This window comes from Pteropus vampyrus, unplaced genomic scaffold (genome assembly GCF_000151845.1).
Source record: "Pteropus vampyrus isolate Shadow unplaced genomic scaffold, Pvam_2.0 Scaffold399, whole genome shotgun sequence".
Lineage (NCBI taxonomy): Eukaryota > Metazoa > Chordata > Mammalia > Chiroptera > Pteropodidae > Pteropus > Pteropus vampyrus.
This window is the reverse complement of record NW_011889180.1, coordinates 464729-487220: the sequence shown is the minus strand read 5'-3', so window position 1 is coordinate 487220 and position 22492 is coordinate 464729. Positions and strand designations below refer to the sequence as shown.

The 22492-nt window shown below is 47.7% G+C and overlaps 2 protein-coding genes and 2 non-coding genes across 6 annotated transcripts in view; 2 read left to right on the top strand and 2 right to left on the bottom strand.

Annotated features, from left to right (window-relative positions):
* Positions 1 to 2055, top strand: part of HYDIN (HYDIN, axonemal central pair apparatus protein) — a 351593-nt gene extending 349538 nt beyond the window's left edge. The window contains exon 88 of the mRNA XM_023523662.1: positions 1349 to 2055. Coding sequence (XP_023379430.1) covers positions 1349 to 1831 — 483 coding nt within the window. The 3' untranslated portion in view covers positions 1832 to 2055. The remainder of the gene's footprint in view (positions 1 to 1348) is intronic.
* Positions 2056 to 6842: 4787 nt separating this feature from the next.
* The window catches only part of VAC14 (Vac14, PIKFYVE complex component), a 115897-nt gene continuing 100247 nt past the window's right edge, over positions 6843 to 22492 (top strand). For 2 of the 3 annotated variants that reach the window (XM_011380650.2, XM_011380651.2), the window contains exons 1-7: positions 7117 to 7248; positions 18923 to 19073; positions 19363 to 19530; positions 20406 to 20468; positions 21056 to 21163; positions 21691 to 21800; positions 22104 to 22210. In XM_011380650.2, coding sequence (XP_011378952.1) covers positions 7145 to 7248; positions 18923 to 19073; positions 19363 to 19530; positions 20406 to 20468; positions 21056 to 21163; positions 21691 to 21800; positions 22104 to 22210 — 811 coding nt within the window. In that variant the 5' untranslated portion in view covers positions 7117 to 7144. Of the gene's footprint in view, positions 7249 to 18922; positions 19074 to 19362; positions 19531 to 20405; positions 20469 to 21055; positions 21164 to 21690; positions 21801 to 22103; positions 22211 to 22492 lie in introns of all 3 variants that reach the window. The other variant, XM_023523639.1, reaches the window with a different exon arrangement.
* TRNAG-GCC lies at positions 16203 to 16273 on the bottom strand. Its single transcript has one exon. It is a non-coding gene; the product is annotated as a tRNA-Gly (tRNA).
* TRNAG-GCC lies at positions 16866 to 16936 on the bottom strand. The gene has a single exon. It is a non-coding gene; the product is annotated as a tRNA-Gly (tRNA).

Below are 22492 nucleotides of genomic sequence, written 5' to 3'. Positions count from 1 at the left end.
GGGTTCCTCCTTAAAGACTTTCTCTCTTAACAAGCTGGGTGGCAGTTGGGGGGGAGTTTTGCTTCCCACTGCATGCTCAGTGGTCAATACAGGGAGACAGTAGAGCCTAGTGGTCATGAGTATAGGCTGTGGAAGCCAGCAAACCTGGATCTCAATCCTGGCTTCCCCATTTCACCTTGTACAAATAATTTCCGAAAGCTCTCTAAGCTTATCTATAGATGGCGATAATACTCTGACCTCACAGGATTGCTGTGAGGATTTTAAAATGTACATAAAACTGTTTTCATAGAGCCTGGTCCATAATAAATTTCCCATATATGTTACCCATTATATCAGTTGGAATATAGGTTTAACTACTGAAACAAACCCAAAATGACAACAAAATAGAAGGCTATTCCTCTCTGGAATAACAGCGTGGGCATAAGCAGTTTGGGCTAGAATGGTAGCAACACAACATCAGGCCCCCAGACTCCCCCGTCCTGGTGCTCTTCCCTCGGCGAGTTGCTTTGGGCCATGTAGACCAAGACAGCTCACCGTGACTTCCGCATTCTAGACAGCTACAAGGGAAAAGGGGGCAGAAGGGCAGGTGCATAGATCACTTCCACTACCATCCACTGAACAAACTGCAGAGGACCACATCTAGCAGCAAGGGGAGCGAGGAAGTGTAGTCTTCACACTGGGTGAGCATGCACCAGTTAACATCAGGGCGCCCTTGGCTACAGTCCTGTCAGGAGAAGCGAGGTTATGCTGTAGTAACAAAGAGCCCTGCTATCTTGGTGGCTTAAAACCACAAAGTTAGTCTCTTATTTTTGCTGTTTATCTGGAGAAGGTCATCAGGGACTCTGCTCATCACAGACTTTCAAGGATCCAGGCCGAAGGGCAACCACTACCTCAAATGTTTATGGCCTTTTTACCAGAGCAGTGAAAAGACCCCATAGGGGCTTGCACTGGCAACTGAATGCTCTAGTGTGGAAGTGACACCTTTCACTTCTGCTTGCAACTAATTGTCCAGAACTAGTCTCCCCCACCCATGAGGATCCAGAGTGTTTGGTCTGCCATGTGTATGGAAGCAAAGAAGAGCCAGATATGGGGGAGCTACACCAGTGACTGCCACGCCAACATAACCCAGCCGTGTGTCTTCGCACAAGTTATTTATCGTCTCTTGGCATCAGTTTCTTTGTAGTAAAATAGGGATTATAATTAGTAGTACCCACTCTTCAAGGGAGTTATAAGGGCACGGCTTTTTTATAACCTGCCTGGCCAAGAGCAGAGGGACTGGGATGGACCCAAGCTGCTGGTTTACCCTTCAGGATCCTGTGTCAGCCAAGTGCCTATGTTCCTCTTTCAGACCGACTGTCCAGACTTCCACACGGAAAAGGTCATTGGCGCAGCACCAGGAGCTCAGGGGGGTACCGAAGTCAGCGTGGAAGTCTATTTCGAGCCCAGCCACCTGGGTGAGACCAAGGGCATCCTGACCCTGTCATCACTTACTGGTGGGGAGTATACCATCCCCCTCTTCGGAATGGCCCTACCCCCCAAGCCGCAAGGTCCCTTCCTGATCCGAGCCGGGTACAGCATAGTCATCCCCTTCAAGAATGTTTTCTACCAAACGGTCTCATTCTCCTTCATCGTGGAGAACCCAGCCTTCTCCGTCCGTGCCGTCGAGTCCATGCGGCCCAAGAAGATCAACAACATCACAGTCTCTTTTGATGGAAATCCATCGGGCAGCAAAACTCCCATCACCAGCAAGCTGATTGTGGCGTGCCCGCCCGGCGAAGGCAGAGAAACAGGAATTAAGTGGGTTTATTATCTGAAGGGCATCACCCCGTAGTGGGAGCCAGGGTCAGCTGCATTCAGGAAGAGCCATCTCCTCAGCCTTAATATCTGTGTATTGCTCTAGCCTGGCAAAGAGCAGAGAAAATAATCAGAATTCTTAAGGTACCGTTTTGTCCTCCTCATTCAATTATAAGGGCACTTATTTCCATATTATATGTATTCCAAGTATATGTATGAAATATATATATTCCATAGTAAACATGGTAACTATAAGAAACAGAGCTATACTTTGCAAGGGCAAGTCTCTGAATTTAGTTTTCTTAACATATCCTCAAAGCTCAAGTGCTATGTAATAATCTCCATTTTTAATAAGATGACACAGGTATCACACTCGTGACCTATTGTGTAGCATGCGTGCACACACACATGTGCATGCATGTGCCCATGCATGAGGGTTCCTCTGCCTCCACCTCCTTCCCCCTGCTCATTCCCTACAGCCTCTCTGCAAGAGAGGGAGGAGCCATGAAAGAAGATGGCCTTTTGGGAATGAATGCTCCAAAGAAGTGGTTCTCAGAAATGGCCCCTGGACCAGCAGCATCAGCATCACCTGGGAATTTCTTAAAACTGCAAATTCTCAGGCTACCCCAAACATATCAAGTCAGAAATTCCAGGAGTGTGGCCCAGAAACCCAGGATTTAACAAGAGTTTAAGGATACTCTCATACAGCCCAGTACACTCTACACACAGCTAGAACCAAATGAAGCTTTTTCTAAAGTATTCGCTGACTTAATAGTTCATTTCTGTAACCACTAAAGATGCTGCTAAATGTCATAAAGACAAAGAATTTAGATGAGATTTTCCCCAGTGGTTAAAGGAGCAAAGAAAGCACTAAGCAACAATCTAAGCAGACATGGAGATCAACGAGCTTGTACTGACGCAAATATGCTATCTGAATAAACCAGTGGTTCTCAAATTTAGCATCCATCAGAATCACCGAGGGGGCTTTTAAATCACAGACTGCTGCCCCCACCCTCAGAGGGCCGGATTTAGTAGGTTTGGGTGGGCTTGAGATTTTGCATATCTACCAAGCTCCTGCTGATGCTATTGATGCTGGCCTGAGAATTCCACCGCAGTCAGCACAGCTCTGAAGCCTCAGCCTCCCCACATCGGCACCACCGGGGAACTTGTTAGGAATGCAGGATCTCTCAACCCGCCCCAGACCTACTGAATCAAAATCCGCTGTAGCAGCATCTCCAGGAGACACTGTGCACAAGGCAGTCGTGAGGGCTGCTTTGAAGACCACTAGCAGAACTTGAGCTTTGTTGAATCCACAGCCCTAATGCTCTTCATTAGAGCCCAAGAGAGGAGTCTTGCAACTCCGCTTGTGGCCTAGTTGATACAATTGGCCCTCCCCGAAATGTCCCTCTTCCCACCCACCCACCAGAGGCATATCGCTGGGGGTTGGGAAACCGTTGTCTCCATCACCGCTGTCTTCAACAGTTCTAAATCTAGTCTGATAAATGGTTATTAAGACTGAGGAAAAGACGGAGGAAGCTGTGTGAAAACTGGCTGAAACACCAGCGGTCAGAGCATGAGAAGACTTAGAGATTTCTCTAACTGTAAAGGTCAACACTTTGCTATGTTCCCTTGAAGCTGGAGGGCTCCAGCCACCACCCCAGACACTGGCTGCTATAGAAATTGGCCACTTTCCAGTGTCACCACCGGCAAAATGGTGCCTTCAGGTGGCCCAGGGTAGCTCCCCCTACCTCAGCGCTCTCCAGCTCTGAAACCAAAACCCAGAACCCAAAGCCTTGTAGATATGAAACAAGGAGGCAGTCCCTTCTCCCTGGGACCAAGAGCTCAGCTCAAGCCCTGCCCAAGCATGGACCCCCTGCCAGGATGACTGGAGATAGGTACACATCTTCCCCTGGGGGCATTTCCATGCTTCCTCAAAAAGACAATAACGAAATCATTTCATATTGGCGAATTTGGAACAGCAAGCAGCTCAACTGAGGGTGGGGAGAGGCTTGGTGAAAACTAACATTCTGACAGAAGCAACTGGAAATCACCTTTGAAAGAACACATTCTCAGCAAAGCAGACCAGGAGACATCCCACTGAGGGGCACACAGAAAACATCAGGGCCACCAGGTGCCACAACTCTAGGGAGCATTGTGCACAGAATATGATGTGAATGGGGCCCCTGACATTGTTTGACACAGAAGCCCTGGTGAATGTGGCATCCAAAGTCTAACCACTTCTTTGAGGGAGACACACCTCAGGTCAGAAGCGATGATACTGTGTTGTCATTAGGGCCTGTCAGATCGCAAGAAATCTCAAGTCTAGGATTTCCCAAGCCTCTTATACCTTCGACATGTTACCCTGAAACTCCAGCAAAATTATACTCTTTGGAGAAACCACTTTGCACAGTTCAAGATTTGGGTACCATTTCTTACAGTGTTACTAGCTACAATATCCATAAATTATGTAATAATAACCAGGTATCACACAGATACAGATGAGCTACAACTGGGAAATTATGGCCAGTGTGCGACCAGGCATATCGATTACCCACTAGTCCAGAAGAGTATGAGCATGACAGGCCTGGCCAGAGCTGGCCACCAGGGTCAGAGGAGACGTGAGCACATAGAGAAGAAGGCAAGAGTAGCTTCTGGGCTTTATTTTCAGCACCACTGCCAGTCCAATTATGCATAAATAACCTCAATCAGTTCACATTTTCCAAGATAGAGAAATGAAGCCACTTCTTTCCAGAAACTTCTGAACTAAAGGTAGAACAAAGTATTGGTTTGGGCCCTGAGTAAGATACTGGTTTCTTAGCAACCTAGTCCAGAATGTGATTTCAGGAGAAAAGAATTCCTTCTGGTAAAAAAGAAAAAAAAAAACTTACTGTTTCAATTATTAAAAACTGTATCACATACAACCTTGGGGAATTCAGTTAACCTTTAAGAAAAAGCCAAACCAAACAGCAAAAGAAACAGATGAGATGTTAAATTAGATATGAATCCAGTGGAAATGAATACACACTGGAGAAATAGATCCACATCATTCCCATTGATTTGATTTTTTTGTTTGTTTGTTTTACATCAATCATCATCAAAATCCTAAAGACATAAACCTTGCAAAACATTTGGAAATGTCCTTGTCAGTGCTACTTGGTATCGAGGTAAGAGGTGGAAACCATTAAGAAATATATTTTTCTCTGGAGATGTATCTATATTTGGAGCAGTTTTCAGGTTGTTAGTGAACCCACTTTCATTCATTGAACTGTGTTGGCAAAGGTATTAAAAGCTGTGAAAATCCCACCAGTAAAGGAGTGCACATTTTTCACAGATTTTTCTAGACATAATCCTCCATGAATTATAGAGTTTGGGGTTAGCTTCTGTATGTGTTTTCTATGGCTGCATTACAAATTACCACAAACCTAGCAGCTTAAAACAACACAGATTTCTTATTCCACAGTTTCCATGGGTCAGGAATGGACTGAACTGGGTTCCTGGCTCAGGGTCTCCCAGGTTGAAATCAAGATGCCAGCCAGCTTCATCCTCATCTGGAGCCTCAGCTAGGGAAATGCCCGCTTCCAAGCTTCCTCAAGTGTGTTGACAAAATTCATTTTCTTGCAGCCATATGACTGAAATCTCCATTTTCCTGGCAAATGACAACACGGGACCACTCTAAGGTCCTTATCATGTGGTCCATCACAGTTCACTATTGTTACTGTTTACTCTTCAAGGCCAGCAGAATCTCTCTCCTACTTCAAATCTCTTCTAACTTCTTTTAAGGCCTCATCTGATTAGGTCAGACCCACCCAGGATAATTTCCATTTTAATCAACTCAAAGTCAACTGCTTAGGGATCTTAATTACATCTGAAAAATCTCTCTGCTACATAACACAATAATTGTTGGAGTGACAGCCCATCATATTTACAAGTCTTGGCCACACTCCAGGGGAGAGGATTATACAGGGCATGTATCCAAAGGGGTGAGACCCCTGGGGGCCATCTTAGCATTCTGCCTATGATTACCCCTCCTTTGTGTCCCCATTGATTCTAATCTACGGAGTATAATTAAAGATTATACTCCAGTTTCAAGATTGTTATAAGCTTTACAGGTATACTTTGCATTCATTAGAGAAAAGCATCATCATATGTTACGTTCATATGTAATACCCATTGGGCCCCACTGTGGTCTTGCCCTTAGGACCTTGTCCACTATGGAAGCTCACAATAAGGAACTCTGATGCACCTCCCTCTTACTGAATCTTCAGCCATATTACATCCATAAAGTGTTTTTTAAAAAGTTACCATATGGTTTCAATTTCTATTCTACCATTTAGTGTGACTCAGAGCACCTGGAGGGTCTGCTTTATAGTGGATCCATCTGGAGACCTATACCCAACAGATTTAGGGTTTCTGCTATCTGTAACCTAGCCCTTCCAGGTATCGGAGCATGGTAAATACATCCCAAGTCCCAAATAAGGGACAGTCACTGTCAGCACCTGAGATTTTAGGTAGTAGACAATACTGCTTTTAATTGAGAATTTAATTTTTTTTAAGAAAAATATACAACTATTAAAACGCATGATTTTAGGGCATAAGCAAGAATGAAGTAGGAATTTAAGATTTTGAGTTGATTTGAGACAAATTTTTTTTAATAATAGTACAAGTGTCTAGGAAATGGCAAAAATCATGGCGGTGTCACTACAATTTGAAAAACATTGGTATATGCAAAATTGACTGGTGACTAGTGAATAAACTAGTGGATTCGGTTAGTACTGAATAAATTATGCTAAATAAATCAGGCTCCAAAAGCCCCTTCCTTCTTACGAACGTCTACAAAAACTCACTGTGCCCCAAGCCTACCTCACACAGGAAGCTGAGCTCAAGTGATACACGCCCCCATGGAGCGGGTCTCACACTAGATTCAGGCAACGAGGGAGGAAAGAGAGGAGGAGCCTTGCGGGGGCGGGGCCAAACCACTAGCGGCCTGCGTGGGGCGTGGCTAACGAGGGGCGGATCCTCGAGGCGGAAGACGGAAATTGCTGTGAAGTCATGTGATCCGAGAAATATGGCCGCTACCCTTTGAGCACGGCAGGTGCGGCAGGTGCGGGGCGGGAACTGGTCGCGTGAGCTGTAGGGTGGCTGGGAGCAAGTGTGCGGGGGCGGGGTCCAGGCTCGGTTTCCCAGGGTGGCACGCGGCGGCGGAGCGAGGCAGGCAAGCCCGGGGCGGCGTGGTCCATGAGCCGAAGCCGGAGGCAGCGCGGAGCCGCAAACTCCCCTGGCCCCCGGCGCGACCCGGCGCGACCCGGGCTGAGGAGTCGCGAGGCTCCGGGGAACACCCGGAGCTGCCACCATGAACCCCGAGAAGGACTTCGCGCCGCTCACGCCCAACATCGTGCGCGCCCTAAATGACAAGCTCTACGAAAAGCGGAAGGTAGCAGCGCTGGAGATTGAAAAGTAAGAGCCGCGGGCAAGCAGGGTTGGGCGTGGGAAGCGGAGGCCAGTTATACAGGAGTCCGGCTCCCCGAGGGAACAGCTCACGCCTTTCCAGCCGGTGTTGCTTCTGCAGGTTTAAGAGCAGGAGATTGGGAATCCCAGCTTTGCTTCGACTGGTTGTGTGACTTCGGCCAAGTTAATTAACCTTCTGGTGCCCAAAGGGCTGCCATAAGAATCAAGTGACAGGGTATATATGCTTAGTTCTTAGCACAGTGCCTGAAACATGGTGCATGCTCAGTGTGGTCTCCATCAAAACCAGCAAATCAGAAAGTGGCCTCTGATGGGAGGGAGGTGGGAAGCACTAATTTGCTGAATTGACCTGCTTCATTTCTTACTCAGCTTCTGAGAAGTGAAAGGGACCGTTAGGTGACCAAGTGGAGAAATCAGATTCGAAATCTGAAGGCTCAGAGGGCTGTTTATCTGTCATGTCACCCTTACTTGAAAGTAGAAGTAGGAATAGCTTGACCTTTTTATGCTTCTGCATTCTTATTACATGTGTGTGTAACCATGATCTGACATTGTTTTATTTTCCAATGTATAAAATAAGTTGTTTAACTGGGAACATTTTGTTAAGATTTTTCTGCTATTACTTTACATTTGTATTTTTTTTCCAGTCAGATCTTTGTGATAAAGTCAGGGTTGATTTCAGAAGAGTGGAAAGGAGCAGGTTATAAAACTGGAAGAATTGTCTAAGAGTCAAGAAATGTGGGCCATAGTTCTGCCCTGTCCAGTAGTGTAGCCACTGGCCATGTGTAGCTGTTTACATTGAAATTATTAAAGATAAAATAAAAAATTATAATCCAGTTCCTCAGTCACACTCCTCATATTTCACATGTTCAATAGCCACATGTGGTTATTGGCCACCATAATGGACAGCACAGACTTTGAACCATTTCCATCACTGTAGAATGCTGTTGGACAGCTCTGAACTAGTCCGTGGTGTGACACTCAGTCTTTGACTTTGGGCGAATTCCTTAACTTAGGGTTTCATAATCTCAGCACTACTGACATTTTGGTTGTGGGGGCTGTCCTGTGTGTTGTAAGAATTCTAACAGCATCCCTGTTCTCTAACCACTAGACACATTTGGCATTTTATCAGTTCTAACAACCAAAAATGTCTCCACACATTGCCAGATGTCTCCTGGGGGTACAGAATCGCCTCAGTTGAGAACCAGTTCCTTAACTGCTTTGGGTTTTAGTTTCCTCCTCAACTAAAGGGTTGCACTTTGCTAAGAGGACCCTCCCATTCGGCTCTAAGATTCAGCACGTCCAAAAACACGTACCTTCTTCTCTCATCAAACACCACTTTCTTGACTACTCTCGTTTCGTACTGCTTCTTGTTTATACCCTGGCTCTCACTTACGCTAGCAAGTCTTAATGACGAGTTTCCCTATATTGATAGGAGGCCAGAGCCGATGTATAGATGTGGCTCCCTGTCCGTAGGCTTGGCAGCTGCATTGACACCCAGTTTTGAACATCACCCACTCTGCTTCTCAGGAATGTCTGGTTTTATTGCAGCTTCAATCATCTGTTGAGCCCTTGACTAGAGGTGTTTATCTCAGGATTATTGTTGCCTCTAGCACAACCTGTATAAGTGCTCTCACTCTGCAAGCTCTCCTGTAAGGGTTTTGACTTTAATTGGATTTGATTTGTATTCCACATTGTCCTTGATTCGAGGAATTCAGAGAAACCCCCTTGGGCCTTAACTGGTGTGGGAACTCCTTAAGAGCACAGAACCTGTTGTATTTATGCTCAGCACTTAGCACAGTGTCTGGTGCCATTTGACAGTGTCTAAATGAATGACCACACACATCTTCAGTGAGGAACATTGCAGTCTAAAGACTTTGCTACTCAAAAGTGTAGCCCACAGACCAGCCGCATCAGGCTCACCTAGGAGCTTGTTAGAGATTCTCTAGCCTCACCTCAGATCTGTGAATCAGAATCTGCATTTTCACAAGATCCCTGGGTGATTTGTGTGCATGTTAAAGTTCTAGAAGCACTGGCCTAGAAGATCCTACCATCAGTTTCTAGCCTTCTTCAGCCACATTTGGAATGAGGAGTGTCCTGTTTGATATGTTCCTCAGAGTGCAGTAACCCGCCCCCCCCCCATTATCCGGGGGGATACATTCCAAGTCCCCCAGTGGACACCTGGAACCTCAGATAGTAGCAACCCCTATATATACTATGCTTTTTCCTGTACAAATATATCCACGATAAAGTTTGATTTATAATTCAGGTACAGTAAGAGATTAGCAATAACTAATAAAATAGAACAAATATAATACACTGTATAAAGTTATATGAATGTGGTCTCTCTCAAAATATCTTATTATAAGTATGCACAGCGTGGATATGTTGGACAAAGGGATGATTCACGTCTCGGGCAGGAAAACAGGATTTCATCAGAACGGCATGCAATTTACAAGTTTTAAATTGCTCACTTCTAGAATTTTCCATTTAATATTTTTGGACCACAGTTAACCATGGGTAACTGAAACTGCAGATAAGAAGACTGCTATACAGTCAGTCTCCTTGGGGTTTAGGATTTCAACACATTAATTTGGGTAGAGGGGCGTAATTCAGTCCGTAACAGTGATCATAAAAAAAAAAAAAAAGTAATCATGTGTAAAGCACTGTTTGCTTTGTGGGGAGGAGGCTAGAGAAGCTTTTTTTGTTTGGATGTTGTATGTCCCTCATCTCATTTATTTCGCATGGCTGCCATGTAAGCTGGGTAGTGTTACCCCATTTCACAGATGAGGAAACAGAGGCTTCTCGAGGTTAAGAATCTTCCCAAGGTTTCACAGCTAGAACCTAAATCAGAAACCTAGGTTCTTCTGTCTCAAAAGGCTTCCCCACCAGGATGAGTAGTTTTCCCTACCAAAAGGAAGACATATATTTAATTTAAAAATTTTCACAATTAAACATCTATCTCCATGGTTATTTTAACTGCCACTTTCAGTTTTCCAGGACCCATTCTGCTCAGGTGACAGAGCCAGTGCTGTATATGGTGTTCCAATGAGGGATTAAAATTTTTAATAAGAGGAAGGTGTTTTATCTTGATGGCAGACCTCTCAGACACTAAAAGTGCAGAGAGTTGGATGCTTGGCTCATCTGAAGGGCCCCTAGACTCTAGAATCTCGAGACCAGGCTGTATTCCATGACCAGGATCTGATGGCTAAATGTGTGAGCCTGTTGTGCACAGTCCTTGATGCTTTAAGCCCCACACATGCCCACTCAATTTTCTAAAGGACAAGGCACTTCAGCCAAGATTTTAGAATGGCTGTTTCAGGTTTTGTGAGCTCTCAATTTCAGAGAATATAGTCCAATCAGTTCTGACAAAAAAAGTTGGTAATACCCCAGGCTCTGCTGTCCAGGAGAGTCCAGTGTGGGGGAGAAATGCCAGCCGACACTCAGATAAATGGGTGCCACTTTGCTAGAAGTGCTGTGCTCACAGAGTGGCGGCAGAGCCCCCTGACTTCAGGCTGGGAGAGATGGTGCCCTTCATGGTAACCAGGGATGGGCTTAGTGCCAAGTCTCTAATGTTTCTGAACTTGGAGTTCTAAAAGCCAGCAAATGTAGGTACGTGGGCCATACCCCCTGAGAACACTGAAGCCCAAGAGCAGACTTATGGGAATAGAGCTCCTGAATCATGCGTCCTCGCCTTGCCCGCTGGGGAAGGGACTGGTGGGGAACAGTGATCCCTGGAGCTCTGTGATTAGATAAAGGTTGCACTATTGAGTATGACCTGGCTCTTTTGGAACCTACCACTTTTGGGGGGAGACACTAATTATATCCAAGTGGCTTAAGGCAATTTTTGGAATGTGGGTCCGAATTCCACCCAGCTCAGCTCTTTATTAGCAGCGGGACTCTCAGCAAATTATTTAATCCGGGGGTCACAGACTGGCACCAGGGACTGTGTCCTGCTGTAAGACCCATTTGGTTTGGCCTGGATCACAGGGTATTTAAAATTGAGAAATTCTCCAATTGGGGCTCCGTGGGGCCCACATTCCAACATGACAGATCAGGAGGACATTGGAGCCTCCCACTCCCCTTCCCAGCCAGGACATGGGCTCCCCAGCTGGCTTCCTGCGTGGGAAGTTCACCACAGCCTGTCTTACGTCTCTTGGCCTTCTCACTTGTATCTCTTGCCTGGACCCTGTAGCCCTGTGACCTCTGGTTTCTCCTCCCTATGCCTCAGTTTCCTCCTCTTAAAACAATGCATCTTGAAAACAAGTGAAAGAAGCCAGTCACAAAAGGCCACGTGTTATATGATTTTATTTATATGAAATATCTAGAATAGGCAAATCCATAGAGACAGGCTAAGATGAGTGGTTGCCTAGGGCTTAGGGGAGGGGGTTAGGGGACAATGGGGAGTGGGTGCAGGGTTTCTTTTTAGGATAATAAAAAATATTGTAAAATTGGTTGTGGTGATGTTTGCATAACTTTGTGAATACACTAAAAACCAATGAATCGTACACGTTAAAAGTGAATTTAAGGTATGTCAATTATATCTCGGTTTTCAAAAGTAAGAATGTTTGTAGTGTTTTGTTACAGTGTGAGGGAAGCCCTCATTAAGTGGTCACAATTATTGTCACAATATTGGAGATCCAAATGTGCCTCCTGCTGTCTCTGATTCGTTTCTCCTTTATAGTTTTCCCACAGATTATATCCAGTGGATACTTGGTATGTTTTGTCAGTTAACTCTTAGGACTTTTCAGAAGGTCTTTGGCCCTTGCTCAGAGGCAAATGTTATGCTTTTCCCATTCAGTTATTGGAGACTAGTGAGCAAATGGAAACCAGATTACTTAAATACTCAGCAGATGGAGGAGATGTTTACCTAGATTCTCTTTGGGAAATTGCTGCCCGGATATGCCATCTGAATATAGCACGTGACAGTGGAGAACTGGGATGGATAATTGGACTTGCCAGGGCGGGAACAAAAAAACCAGCAGCCCCAAATCCAAGCTGAAAGTTGTATAACAGGCATAAACACAGCTCTGGATTTATTTTTCTTTTTCTGTCTTTTTTGGAGCCTGGAGCATGGCACATTCTCAGTCAACATTTAGTGAATGAACATGATCATGAGTGTTGTATATAAAATCACAGTTTGTCTCTCTGATTCTGACTTTGTGCTAATACTGTTATATGAGCGTATGCAATAGGGAGCGCATTACATGCGTCATCTCATTCTCTCAAAACATGTAAACTCATTGAAATTATTAGCCCCACCTTATGGCCAGGATGTCTCCTCTGAAGACATAGGAACATGAGTGTAGTAACTAAAACCTCTGCCATCTGCTGCCTGGGACATTTGGATATCACCAAATGAAATGGGATTGAGGTTAAATGAAATAATAAATGTAAAGTGCCTGGCACCCAGTAGGCACCCAATAGGTGGTAGCTCTTTTATTTGAGGAGGGGAATAGTGTAACATAATGGGTAAGATTTTAGACCTTGGAGTCAGAAAAACCTAGTTTTGATTTCATCGTCTACCATCTATAAGTCGTGTGACCTTGTGTGTTTCTGAATGTTATCGAGCCTCAGTCTCCCCATCTGTAAAATGGGCATTGTAGTACCTAACTCAGTGGTTTGTTTGAAGGTTTAAATTAGATAATGCATGTAAAGCATCCAGCACATTACCTGGCATACAGGAAGTGCTCAGCAAATGGTTATCTCTTTTCTGCCTTCATAGTACAAGCCCAGCTCTAGAACTTCATTTCAAAACATCTGAAGTACATACCTCATCTGTACTGCTGTGTGTGGTAGAGGAATGCTTCCAGGATATCTGAATGCTGAACGGTGTGGGGAAATGTACAGAGAAAGCTGCTTGCACTTGGAGCCTCGGTTCTACCCAAGGGAAGTCCCCTCTGTAACCGGGTGTATTCGCTTTGCAGCTTATGTAGCTCAAGAAGATGGGAGAAGGGAACTGGCCCGCAATTGAAAGGGCATGGGCTGTGGGTATGTCAGGGTTCAGATGCTTAGGAAAGGGACTTGGTTTCCCTGAGGCTGTGTTTCAAATCTGGAAGATGAGATAATAATAACTACAGACAGAGGTCGTTCCAAGGAATAACTGAAATATTTAGCATAGTGTGTGCTAAGCAAGTGGTCAACTCACCAGTCCTCGTGCGGTCTGCGATTGTCCCTGTGCTGTGTCACCAGAGGCCAAGAGGTCCAATGAGGAGCTGTGGTTATGTTGCTAGAACAGTGGTCCCAGGTTCTCCTTTGGCTTGATGATTCCAAATGCGTCCTGTCTGTGGCTCCTTCTCCTATCAGGGAGGGAGTAGCCGGTGTGGCACTTCGTGATGTTGGGGTGGTGTCACAAGCTTGCACTTGGCCAGCATTGGGATTTGTGCCTTCTGAGGAATGGGTGTTTCTGCCATCTTGCAACACCTCTGACCAGTTGAGAGTGGAGGCTCTGAGCAACCTCTAGTGCAGCAGTCTCCAGCCTTTTTGACACCAGGGACCGGGGCTCCTATGAGAATCTAATGCCTGATGAGCTGAGGCAGAGCTGAGGTGGTGATGCTAGTGCTGGGGAGCGGCTGCAAATACAGATGAAGTTTCGCTTGCCCACCTGTCATCTTCTGCTGTGCAGCCTGGGGGTTGGGGACCCCTGCTCTAGAGGACACTTTGTACGCCATGGTTTTCAACACTTTTTAGAGGAAGCCAGGCAGAAGCAGATTCTCTCCCCTGGTACATAGAACAGTGATGCCTGTGACCTTTACGTCAGTGGAGGTCCCGGGGATTTGTGAGCGTGAGAGTTTCTGGGCCAGATATTACCTTCAAAACTAGTTCAGCCTCAGACCCCCCACCTGTGGCTTGCAACCTATAGATGAAAGAGGAGACAGTGTGGTCTTTTGAAGAGAGACTAGGCATGACATTGAGGCTCCTGGATTTCACACATCGCTTACTCTGTCTCTTAGTTGTGCTTTTTCCTCTGATGTTCTCTGTGAAGCAGGGAGGCCAAGTGCTCTTGATTTGGGCTGCTTTGGAGCACCTGGAGATGGGGTTAGAGCACCCCTTCACCTCTTGGCAGGTGTCCTTCAGGTCTGGTGACCTGGGCCGTTCTCAGTGTGCATTTTGGAATCCAGGTAATGATAACTTAAATTATAACAGTAGAGTCTTAGGACCATCCAAATACGATACCGATTAACCCAACAGGTTAGATTTAGCTTAGCAGACCCCGCCACCTGTGGCTTGCAACCTATAGATGAAAGAGGAGACAGTGTGGTCTCCAATATATGTCGCCAATATACAGCAGGGGCTTCACCTTTGCCTGTACCATCTTTTGCCTTGCTGGCTGTCACAGATTCATTCCCAGGTGGATGTTTGCTGATTTCTCACTCCCTGTGCAGAGCACTAGACTCAGAGAGAAGGCTGGCACAAGAGATGCAGAAAATCATGGCACCAGTTTGTCCTCAAGGGCTTTATCAAGGAGCTGTGGAGATAGAAGTGTACACATGAGAAGGAATTGGTGACATTTGCCAGTGCCTTGCTGGGTACAGAATGAGGGGTCACTGAATCCTTAGTGTTCAGACGGAGGAGTGATCACTTCTTGGGATGGTCAGGAAAAGCAGGGGGTTGGATTTGAGCTGGATTTTGAAGGCTGAATAGGATGTGGGGCAGACAGGAAGTATATAAGGAGTAGACCAAGCCAGGCCCAGTGAGAAGGTGGGTCTCTTTGGAGTGGAAAGTTATGACGGGCAGCTGAGCAGAGAGACTAGAGAGACCCGAAGGCCCTGCTTTGTTTGCCCTGAGTGCCAGGTAAGGAGCGTGGGCTTGATTCATGGGACAGCTCTTCCTGCTGTGGCCCAGGGGTTGACTGACGGGGCCGGCCAGGGCCAGTGTTATCCGAGCCAATGGTATTGGTGAGAACACGTTCTCATGGTTTCCTCTCCCGAGAGAACCATCGTTTGTCATTGTCTGTCTTGTGTTCCTGGACGTGAAGACTATTCTGCTCCTAATTACAAGGGTGCAGACAGTAGAGACTTGGGGTTCCAAAGCTCAAGACTTGAACGGGCCATCATTTTTGCAGTGGCCTGGGGTTCCCTGAGTTGAGCACTGGTAGGATTCGGGTTTGGGGAGGCCTCCCAGGTGGTGCAGAGTAAATGAGAAAGGTGCCGCTGGGCCTGCGCAGTCGGGGGAGTGCTGAACACAAAGACCTCCCCACCCCCACCCCAGCCCATCTCCTCGCTTCCGGAACCCTTCAGAACCCTCTCAAATGCTTACCCTCATGAAGCCACACCTGATTCCCTCCCCACCAAGGATACTAGTCGTGCTCTTTCCTGCCTGCTCCCTCCTCATTTTTCACTCATCTCACCAGAATTTTTTTCTCTGCTGTGTATGAAAGTCCTTACATACTCTCTTATTTCCTCCCCTTCCCCCGGAGAGAGCCCCTCACAGATGGAGAGTGCATCCCATAGCCTGACTCTAGAACTGGGAAGAATGCCCTTTCCAATTGCTCAGGAACCATTTGTGACCTGGAACAGGAGACAGGCGAGGAGGAGGTGGCTCCAGGATGGCCTGTGCTGCTGGCAGGCTGGATCTTCTTTGGGTACCTTGCTAAGGCTTTGTGAATGTCCTCACTCCCGCTCCTGGTGCTGACACATACCAAGCAGAAACATGGTCTGGCTTCCCCGGGGGTGCTGTTGGCAGCCAGAGTACCCAGGCAGGCTTTCCGGGCAGGAGTGCGAGGCACAACTGCTTTCAGTGATTCCCCCATCCTGGACTCCTCAAGAATAAGGAGACACGGGTTCTAGATCTTTGTGGAATTTAAGAAACTTGAGTAGTTTTCATCAAAGGTATTTTAAGCTCAAGCTAGAAACAAGTCATCCTCAGTTCTCAGACTAGTCACAAATTCTTCAGGCAGTGTGAAATCTCAGATCCAACCTCATAGGATTAAAAATATCTCCAGCAGCTGCATTGGCCGGGAATCGAACCCGGGCCTCCCGCGTGGCAGGCGAGAATTCTACCACTGAACCACCAATGCTCCAGCTGTGTGAGCACCTCCCTTTTATCCCAGTCCTGAGCCTCCTTGTTTATATGCTGACTCAAAAATAAAAGGCCAGACTCTGGTGCTGCCACATCAGCACAGCTGCAAGAACACAAAGCTTGTGTTCCATACCAGGAAGGAGAAAGCAGGAGGCAGAAGAATGTGTAGTTGATTGGCCTTCAGACTTCAGGACAGAAACTACAGCTCAAGTTTTTCCTTCTCAGTAACAAAAAGCACACTGAGAATTTGGGTGACTCTCTCCCTTCTGTCGTGTGGGTCTTCTCATTCCATATTCACATGTGTGCTGAGCTATTTTACAGTTTTCGCCCCAGCTTCTTGCTAGAGACTGGCCAAGGCTGAGGGAACACAGCAAGAGTCCCCCACTGGTGAAGGGCATGAAGACCTTGGTCCCAGCAGCCAGTAGTACCTCTCTGGAGAACCCAGCTGCTATTTGTGAGCTCACCAAGCAAGGAATTGTGGTTAGAGAGTCACAGCACCCTTGGCTGCTGCAATAGCAGGACGGCTCCTCCAGCAGCATCTCTGTGTGAGGAGGACTCCTGCCAGGAAAAAAAAGCAAAGTGGCCAGCACTGCATTGGCCAGGAATCGAACCTGGGCTTCCCACGTGGCGGGCAAGAATTCTACCACTGAACCATCAATGCAACAGTTGTTTTCCTGTTCATCTGCACTGCTTTTCTGAAGGGCATATATCTGTCCATACTCAAAGAGGAGCCCTGGCAGATGACTGGGCCGCTGAGCCTCACCTGGCTGGTTTGTCCAGTTTGGGAAACCAAACAGATTTATATAGAACCATCCTTGCTGGGCCTTATTATGCTACTTTGGAAGTGAGGGCCTTTGGAACTGGCACCGAGGCCCTTGGTTCGTCCACAGCCCTCAGCCCCCTGGGGTGGGCTTGGTGGAATCATCCTGTAAAGTCAAAGGTTAAAGCACATCACAGGCCATTTGTTCAGCTGCTTCCTAAAATGCGTGTCTTAGCTCCCACATCTGCCATCTTAGGAGCCAGGCCTGTTTTGTTCACCTGTTTGCACAGTGCCTGGCACAGAAACCCCATGTAGTTTGCTGTATTAAATATTTATCAAACCCTGTCCAACCCCTCATAGAACAGCCTTTTTGCAGGAGTGCTCACTGCCTCATAGGACAGCACATTTATGTTTGAACAGCTCTAGTATAGCAGGTTCCTGACACTGACCTAGAACCACACAGACTAAATGATTCCTTTTGGACTTGACTGTCCTTAAAATTCTTCAAGTCAACTTGAAACCCCCATTTATGCAACAGGTAAGCAGTGTGCCGGCCATGATAGACACAAAGCAGTTAGACAGGGAGTCTACACACCGCTGCGAAAAGTCCCTAATCCGGAGCCCACTCTCATCACACCTTCATCTGCTGCATTGGTACCGGTCCCTCATGCCCAGATAATGGGATGGTCTCCCCCTCCCCACTCTTTCCGAAGGGCAGAGTGTCTCAGCCTCTCTGTCCACTGGGTTCTGAAAACAGAGACTGGTCCCTGACAGAACCGGGCCGTCCTTTACTCTCCACCACTCCAGGCAGGGCCTGCCCTGGGAGCATCCCGGGGGTGATCCCAGACATGGCCTCCCTCAGATGTCCTTCCCCCGTTAACATCACTCTCCATGTAGACACCTCAGAGGCGTATCTGTGCTTCCTTTCCTCTCCCCTATTACCTGGGCTTCTAAGGTTTTTTTTTGTTCAACAAGCCCTTCCTGCTCTTTCCCATGGCCTCAGCCATACATCAGGCCCTCCTTCCTGCCCCTGATAGCCGTGGTGTTCTCCTGCGGGGCTTTTTCCGTTTCCTTCTGTCCTGCCAGCGCCCCCGACCCAGCCCAGCCTCTCCAGGCCGCCACCAGAAGTACCTGTTACCTCACTGGAAAACTTTCACAGGATTTTTTCCTTTAACTGTCTCTAGTCATTCCTTCTACACACCAGACTCCTCCTCCTCCTCTAAATATGCCATGTCTTCTCAGAGCTCCTTGGCCATGTCTTCTCAGAGCTTCCCTGTGCCTGCGTGCCATGCCCCGCCTTCTTTGTTCTTCACCTGAAAAATGCCTGCTGATCTTTCTAAGATCTGACTCAAACGACACTTCTCAGTCAGCCCGAGGAGATTAGCCTATGGCATTTTTCTTGCTTGTGTCACTTGCGCCTTGTTGCTGCAATTACATACTTGTGTGTGGATCTTGCTCGTTGAACTGGGGCCTGATTCAGCACCATCCCTGGAAATAAGGACACAGACCTAGTGAACCTCTTAGGTGCTCAAATGGAGGGTTGAACGAGTGTTGAATAAAGATGGCTGATCGACTGATGATGCATTGTAGTTTTTGTTCCCCAATAGGTTGTTCTCTTGAATTCTGTCCGTTTCTCGGAATTGAGATAGTTCCATCGTTACTCATTCCATTGTACACAAAGGGAAACTGAGATCCAGAATAGGGAAACAGCTGTGACCCAGCCCAGGCCTCCCCGTCAGCAGCAGAACTGGGAAGCCTACCCTGAGATGCCTGATCCCTACTTCTCTTTCAAACAAGTCATCTTCCTCCCCGCGCCAGGCCCTGGAGCCAGCAGCAGGGGTCCCCTGATTCCACTGGTCCTACAGCCCCGCTCCTTTCTCTCTCCAGGCTGGTTCGGGAGTTCGTGGCCCAGAACAACACAGTGCAAATCAAGCATGTGATCCAGACTCTGTCTCAGGAATTTGCCCTGTCTCAGCACCCCCACAGCCGGAAAGGGGGCCTCATCGGCCTGGCCGCCTGTTCCATCGCACTGGGCAAGGTGGGCCTGGAGGGACAGACACAGCAGCGATGGCCTTGACTCGGATCTGAGACCCAGCAGGATGTTGCATGCCTATATTTTATTGCTGTTGTCGCCACACCTGACGTAGCAAGGTCTTGCAGCCTTGTTCCCCGGCGTGGCCCCTGTCCTAGGAGGCCAGCCTGCAAGGGTCTTTAAACCTAGCCCCACACAGAGGCCTCAGGCCTCCCAAGGGAGCTGGGATGTCAGCTGGCACCGGGAGCTGGGGGCTGGCCTCCTTTGAGCTGTTTTTCCTCCTGCCCCACCACAGGACTCGGGCCTCTACCTGAAGGAGTTGATCGAGCCGGTGCTGGCCTGCTTCAATGACGCGGACAGCAGGCTGCGCTACTACGCCTGTGAGGCCCTCTACAACATCGTCAAGGTGGCCCGGGGCGCCGTGCTCCCCCACTTCAACGTGCTCTTTGACGGGCTGAGTAAGGTGACCACTCCTCACTGTAGCGGGGCTGAGCTCACTCCACCACCTAACTTGACCTTCCAGGACCTCGAGTGCTTGGGTCCCTTTTCCTAGATGCAGACAGGCCGATAAACACACGGCTGCCAGGGGCACCTGTTGTCTGTTCAATCTAATCATTTTTTTTAATGGGCTTATATTTGCATTTTTTTCCATTTCTCTATTAATTTATCCTTATTGCATTTTAGGAAAGTATCAGTCTCCCACAAATTGGAGGGAAAAAACTAACAGTTTGAAACACACTAACCTCCCTTGTAGAAGGTCAAGATAGTAAAGCCATATACAGACCATATTTCCCCTGCGAGGAGAGCATTAGCCCGTAAGATCTGAAAGAAACTCCACTTAGAAAGGCTTTGGAGTCCCTAGCACCTGCCTCGGCTCCTCTCTCAGCTCCTTGGAGCTCCCTGCCCAGGCACCGAGCCTCCTGAAGCTCTATTGCCCTGCTAATTGCCACAGTTGTTTCTAGAGTATCAGCGTCACAGCTGCCTTGGTCCCCTCCTTCAGGAGTGGAGAGGGGACCAGCATTCTAAGATTGGAAACCCCTGAGGAAGGCCAGTGATATGTAACTATCCGACCCGGTGGCAGCAGGTCACAGGGCCCCCAGCGGGTCCCAGAGGTCCCTGATCAGAATAGGGAAGTCTACTACATCTCACTTCTTGGCCAGGTTCCATTTTGCCCACCTCCCCCCACCCCCACTTCCCTACCTTCCTTCGATTTATTTACTGAAAGAAGTGTCCATTCAGTGTTCCAAGCTGCACCAGAGCCTTGGCTGTGGGTTTTCAGTAGATTCCTTGTCTTGAATATTGACTTTGACCATCTCTCTCCCTCTATATGTCTCGTAGTTGGCTGCTGACCCAGACCCCAATGTGAAAAGTGGATCTGAGCTCCTAGACCGCCTTTTAAAGGTATTTGTACTTGGTCCCCACTTTTCTTTTTAGAATCTATTTCTTGCATCTGTACAGTTTATAAATTCTGTCATTGGGGATGCTCTTTGTAATTTGTTTATTTAAAATTTTCCATTTACACACAATAAAATTGACTCTTTGGCGGACAGTTCCGTGATGAGTATATAGTATATAGCAGCAGCACAATCAAAATGCAGGACTGTTCTGTCACCCCTGTACATACCTTGTGCCACCCCCACTCAGGGCAGAGGAGACTGCCTGTGGCCTCCCACGCCACCTTGCCCCCGACAGGAGACTGCTTATGCTGAGCTCACAAGGGTATTCAATCCAGATCGCAGAGACACAAGATTACTCATTTGATTAGTTCTCTTGACTTTGATTCCTGCTTTGAATGGAATCAGTTTTGCTTATCCTCTGGCCTGGGAGACAGTGGATACTCTGAGGACCTCTCCTGCCTGGCTTAGGCTCTGCCATTTTTCTCTGACTGCCTGACTCCCAGAGCCAGCCCTGAACCAGTACTTTAGCCAGGTCAGGCAGCCCCTGGTCACTAGCTGTCACTCAGCAGTTCACGTGCCTTTGATTCGCAGGACATCGTGACGGAGAGCAACAAGTTTGACCTGGTGGGCTTCATTCCCTTGTTGCGGGAGAGGATTTACTCCAACAACCAGTACGCCCGGCAGTTCATCATCTCCTGGGTGAGGACTTGGCCCCACACGTTTCCCAGCCGTGATGAGCCTCTGGTTTAGTGACAGCTGCTCTCTGACACACCCCGGGCAGATCCTGTGGCTGCAGAGAAGCCTCACTGTTAACCCTCTGAAGCCAGTGACTCCAGATAATCTGAAAACACATTTGTTCAGCTCGGCCCCCAGACCCATTATACCTGTGCCTGACGAGGATTCAATTCTTTCTTTTTCCTGGGAAACCCAATTCCCTTTTGAAGCCAATAGTGCTACTTCTGGCAGTCACACCTCTTCTTACCTTGTCTGTCCTTTCCCATGTACTGTCTTTGCCCTAGGGTATCTCAATTTCCTGCAGTTAAATTACTATTCCTCTGCACTAGCAATAGCTGCTAGCACCCCTCTTGCCATGGGACACCCACAGCACCATAAAAGGCTGCCTCAGCAGGTCCCCCTTCCCACTGCCCAGTCCCAAAGGATTGGTGAAGAGACAAAGGTTCTCAGGCTGGTGTAACTTTCTCTCCTGGTTTCTTCCCCTGGGTCAGATCCTGGTTCTGGAGTCTGTGCCAGACATTAACCTGCTGGATTATTTGCCGGAGATCCTGGATGGACTCTTCCAGATCCTGGGTGACAATGGCAAAGAAATTCGGAAAATGTGAGTAGATAGAAGGGGTAGGCAGCTGCCACCGTCCAGGGCCCTGCAGTGCGCACACATGCCCCACACCGACAGACGGGCAGCAGCAGGAGAACGAGAAGTTCCCCCTTTTCTTCCTGGCTCACATGCTTCCGGCTATGAGGAGCTAAGAGCTCATCAACCCCCAGCCTCTGAAACATGTCATCTGACAGTTCAAACTGTGGTCCGCCTTTGGGTGGCTGCCCCAGAGCAGAAATGGGCACTGGTAGAGGCTCCTTCAGCCCTGGCTAACATATGCTATTTGCCTTCTTCTCTCATTGACAGGTGTGAGGTGGTCCTTGGCGAATTCTTGAAAGAAATTAAGAAGAACCCTTCCAGCGTTAAGTTTGCTGAGATGGCCAACATCCTGGTGATCCACTGTCAGACCACGGGTGAGTGTGTAAAGGCTCCATGGCCACTGCCACCTCCTCAGAAGCTCCTTTCTGTCTCTGGAGGAGTCCTAGTAGGAGTGTGAACCAGTGTGACACTGGATCCTGGAGCAATGGAGTGGTGGGTTCTTGTGTGAGAGAGATTCAGAATCTCTTTTATCGTGGAAGCCCTTTTACTTGGTATGACCCTGGAGGGGAGTAAGATCTGGAGACCGTCTTGGTGGCGGCAAGCCCAGTATTTGCACTGTGAATTGAAATGCTTGGAGGTTGAGATTGTGTATCCAT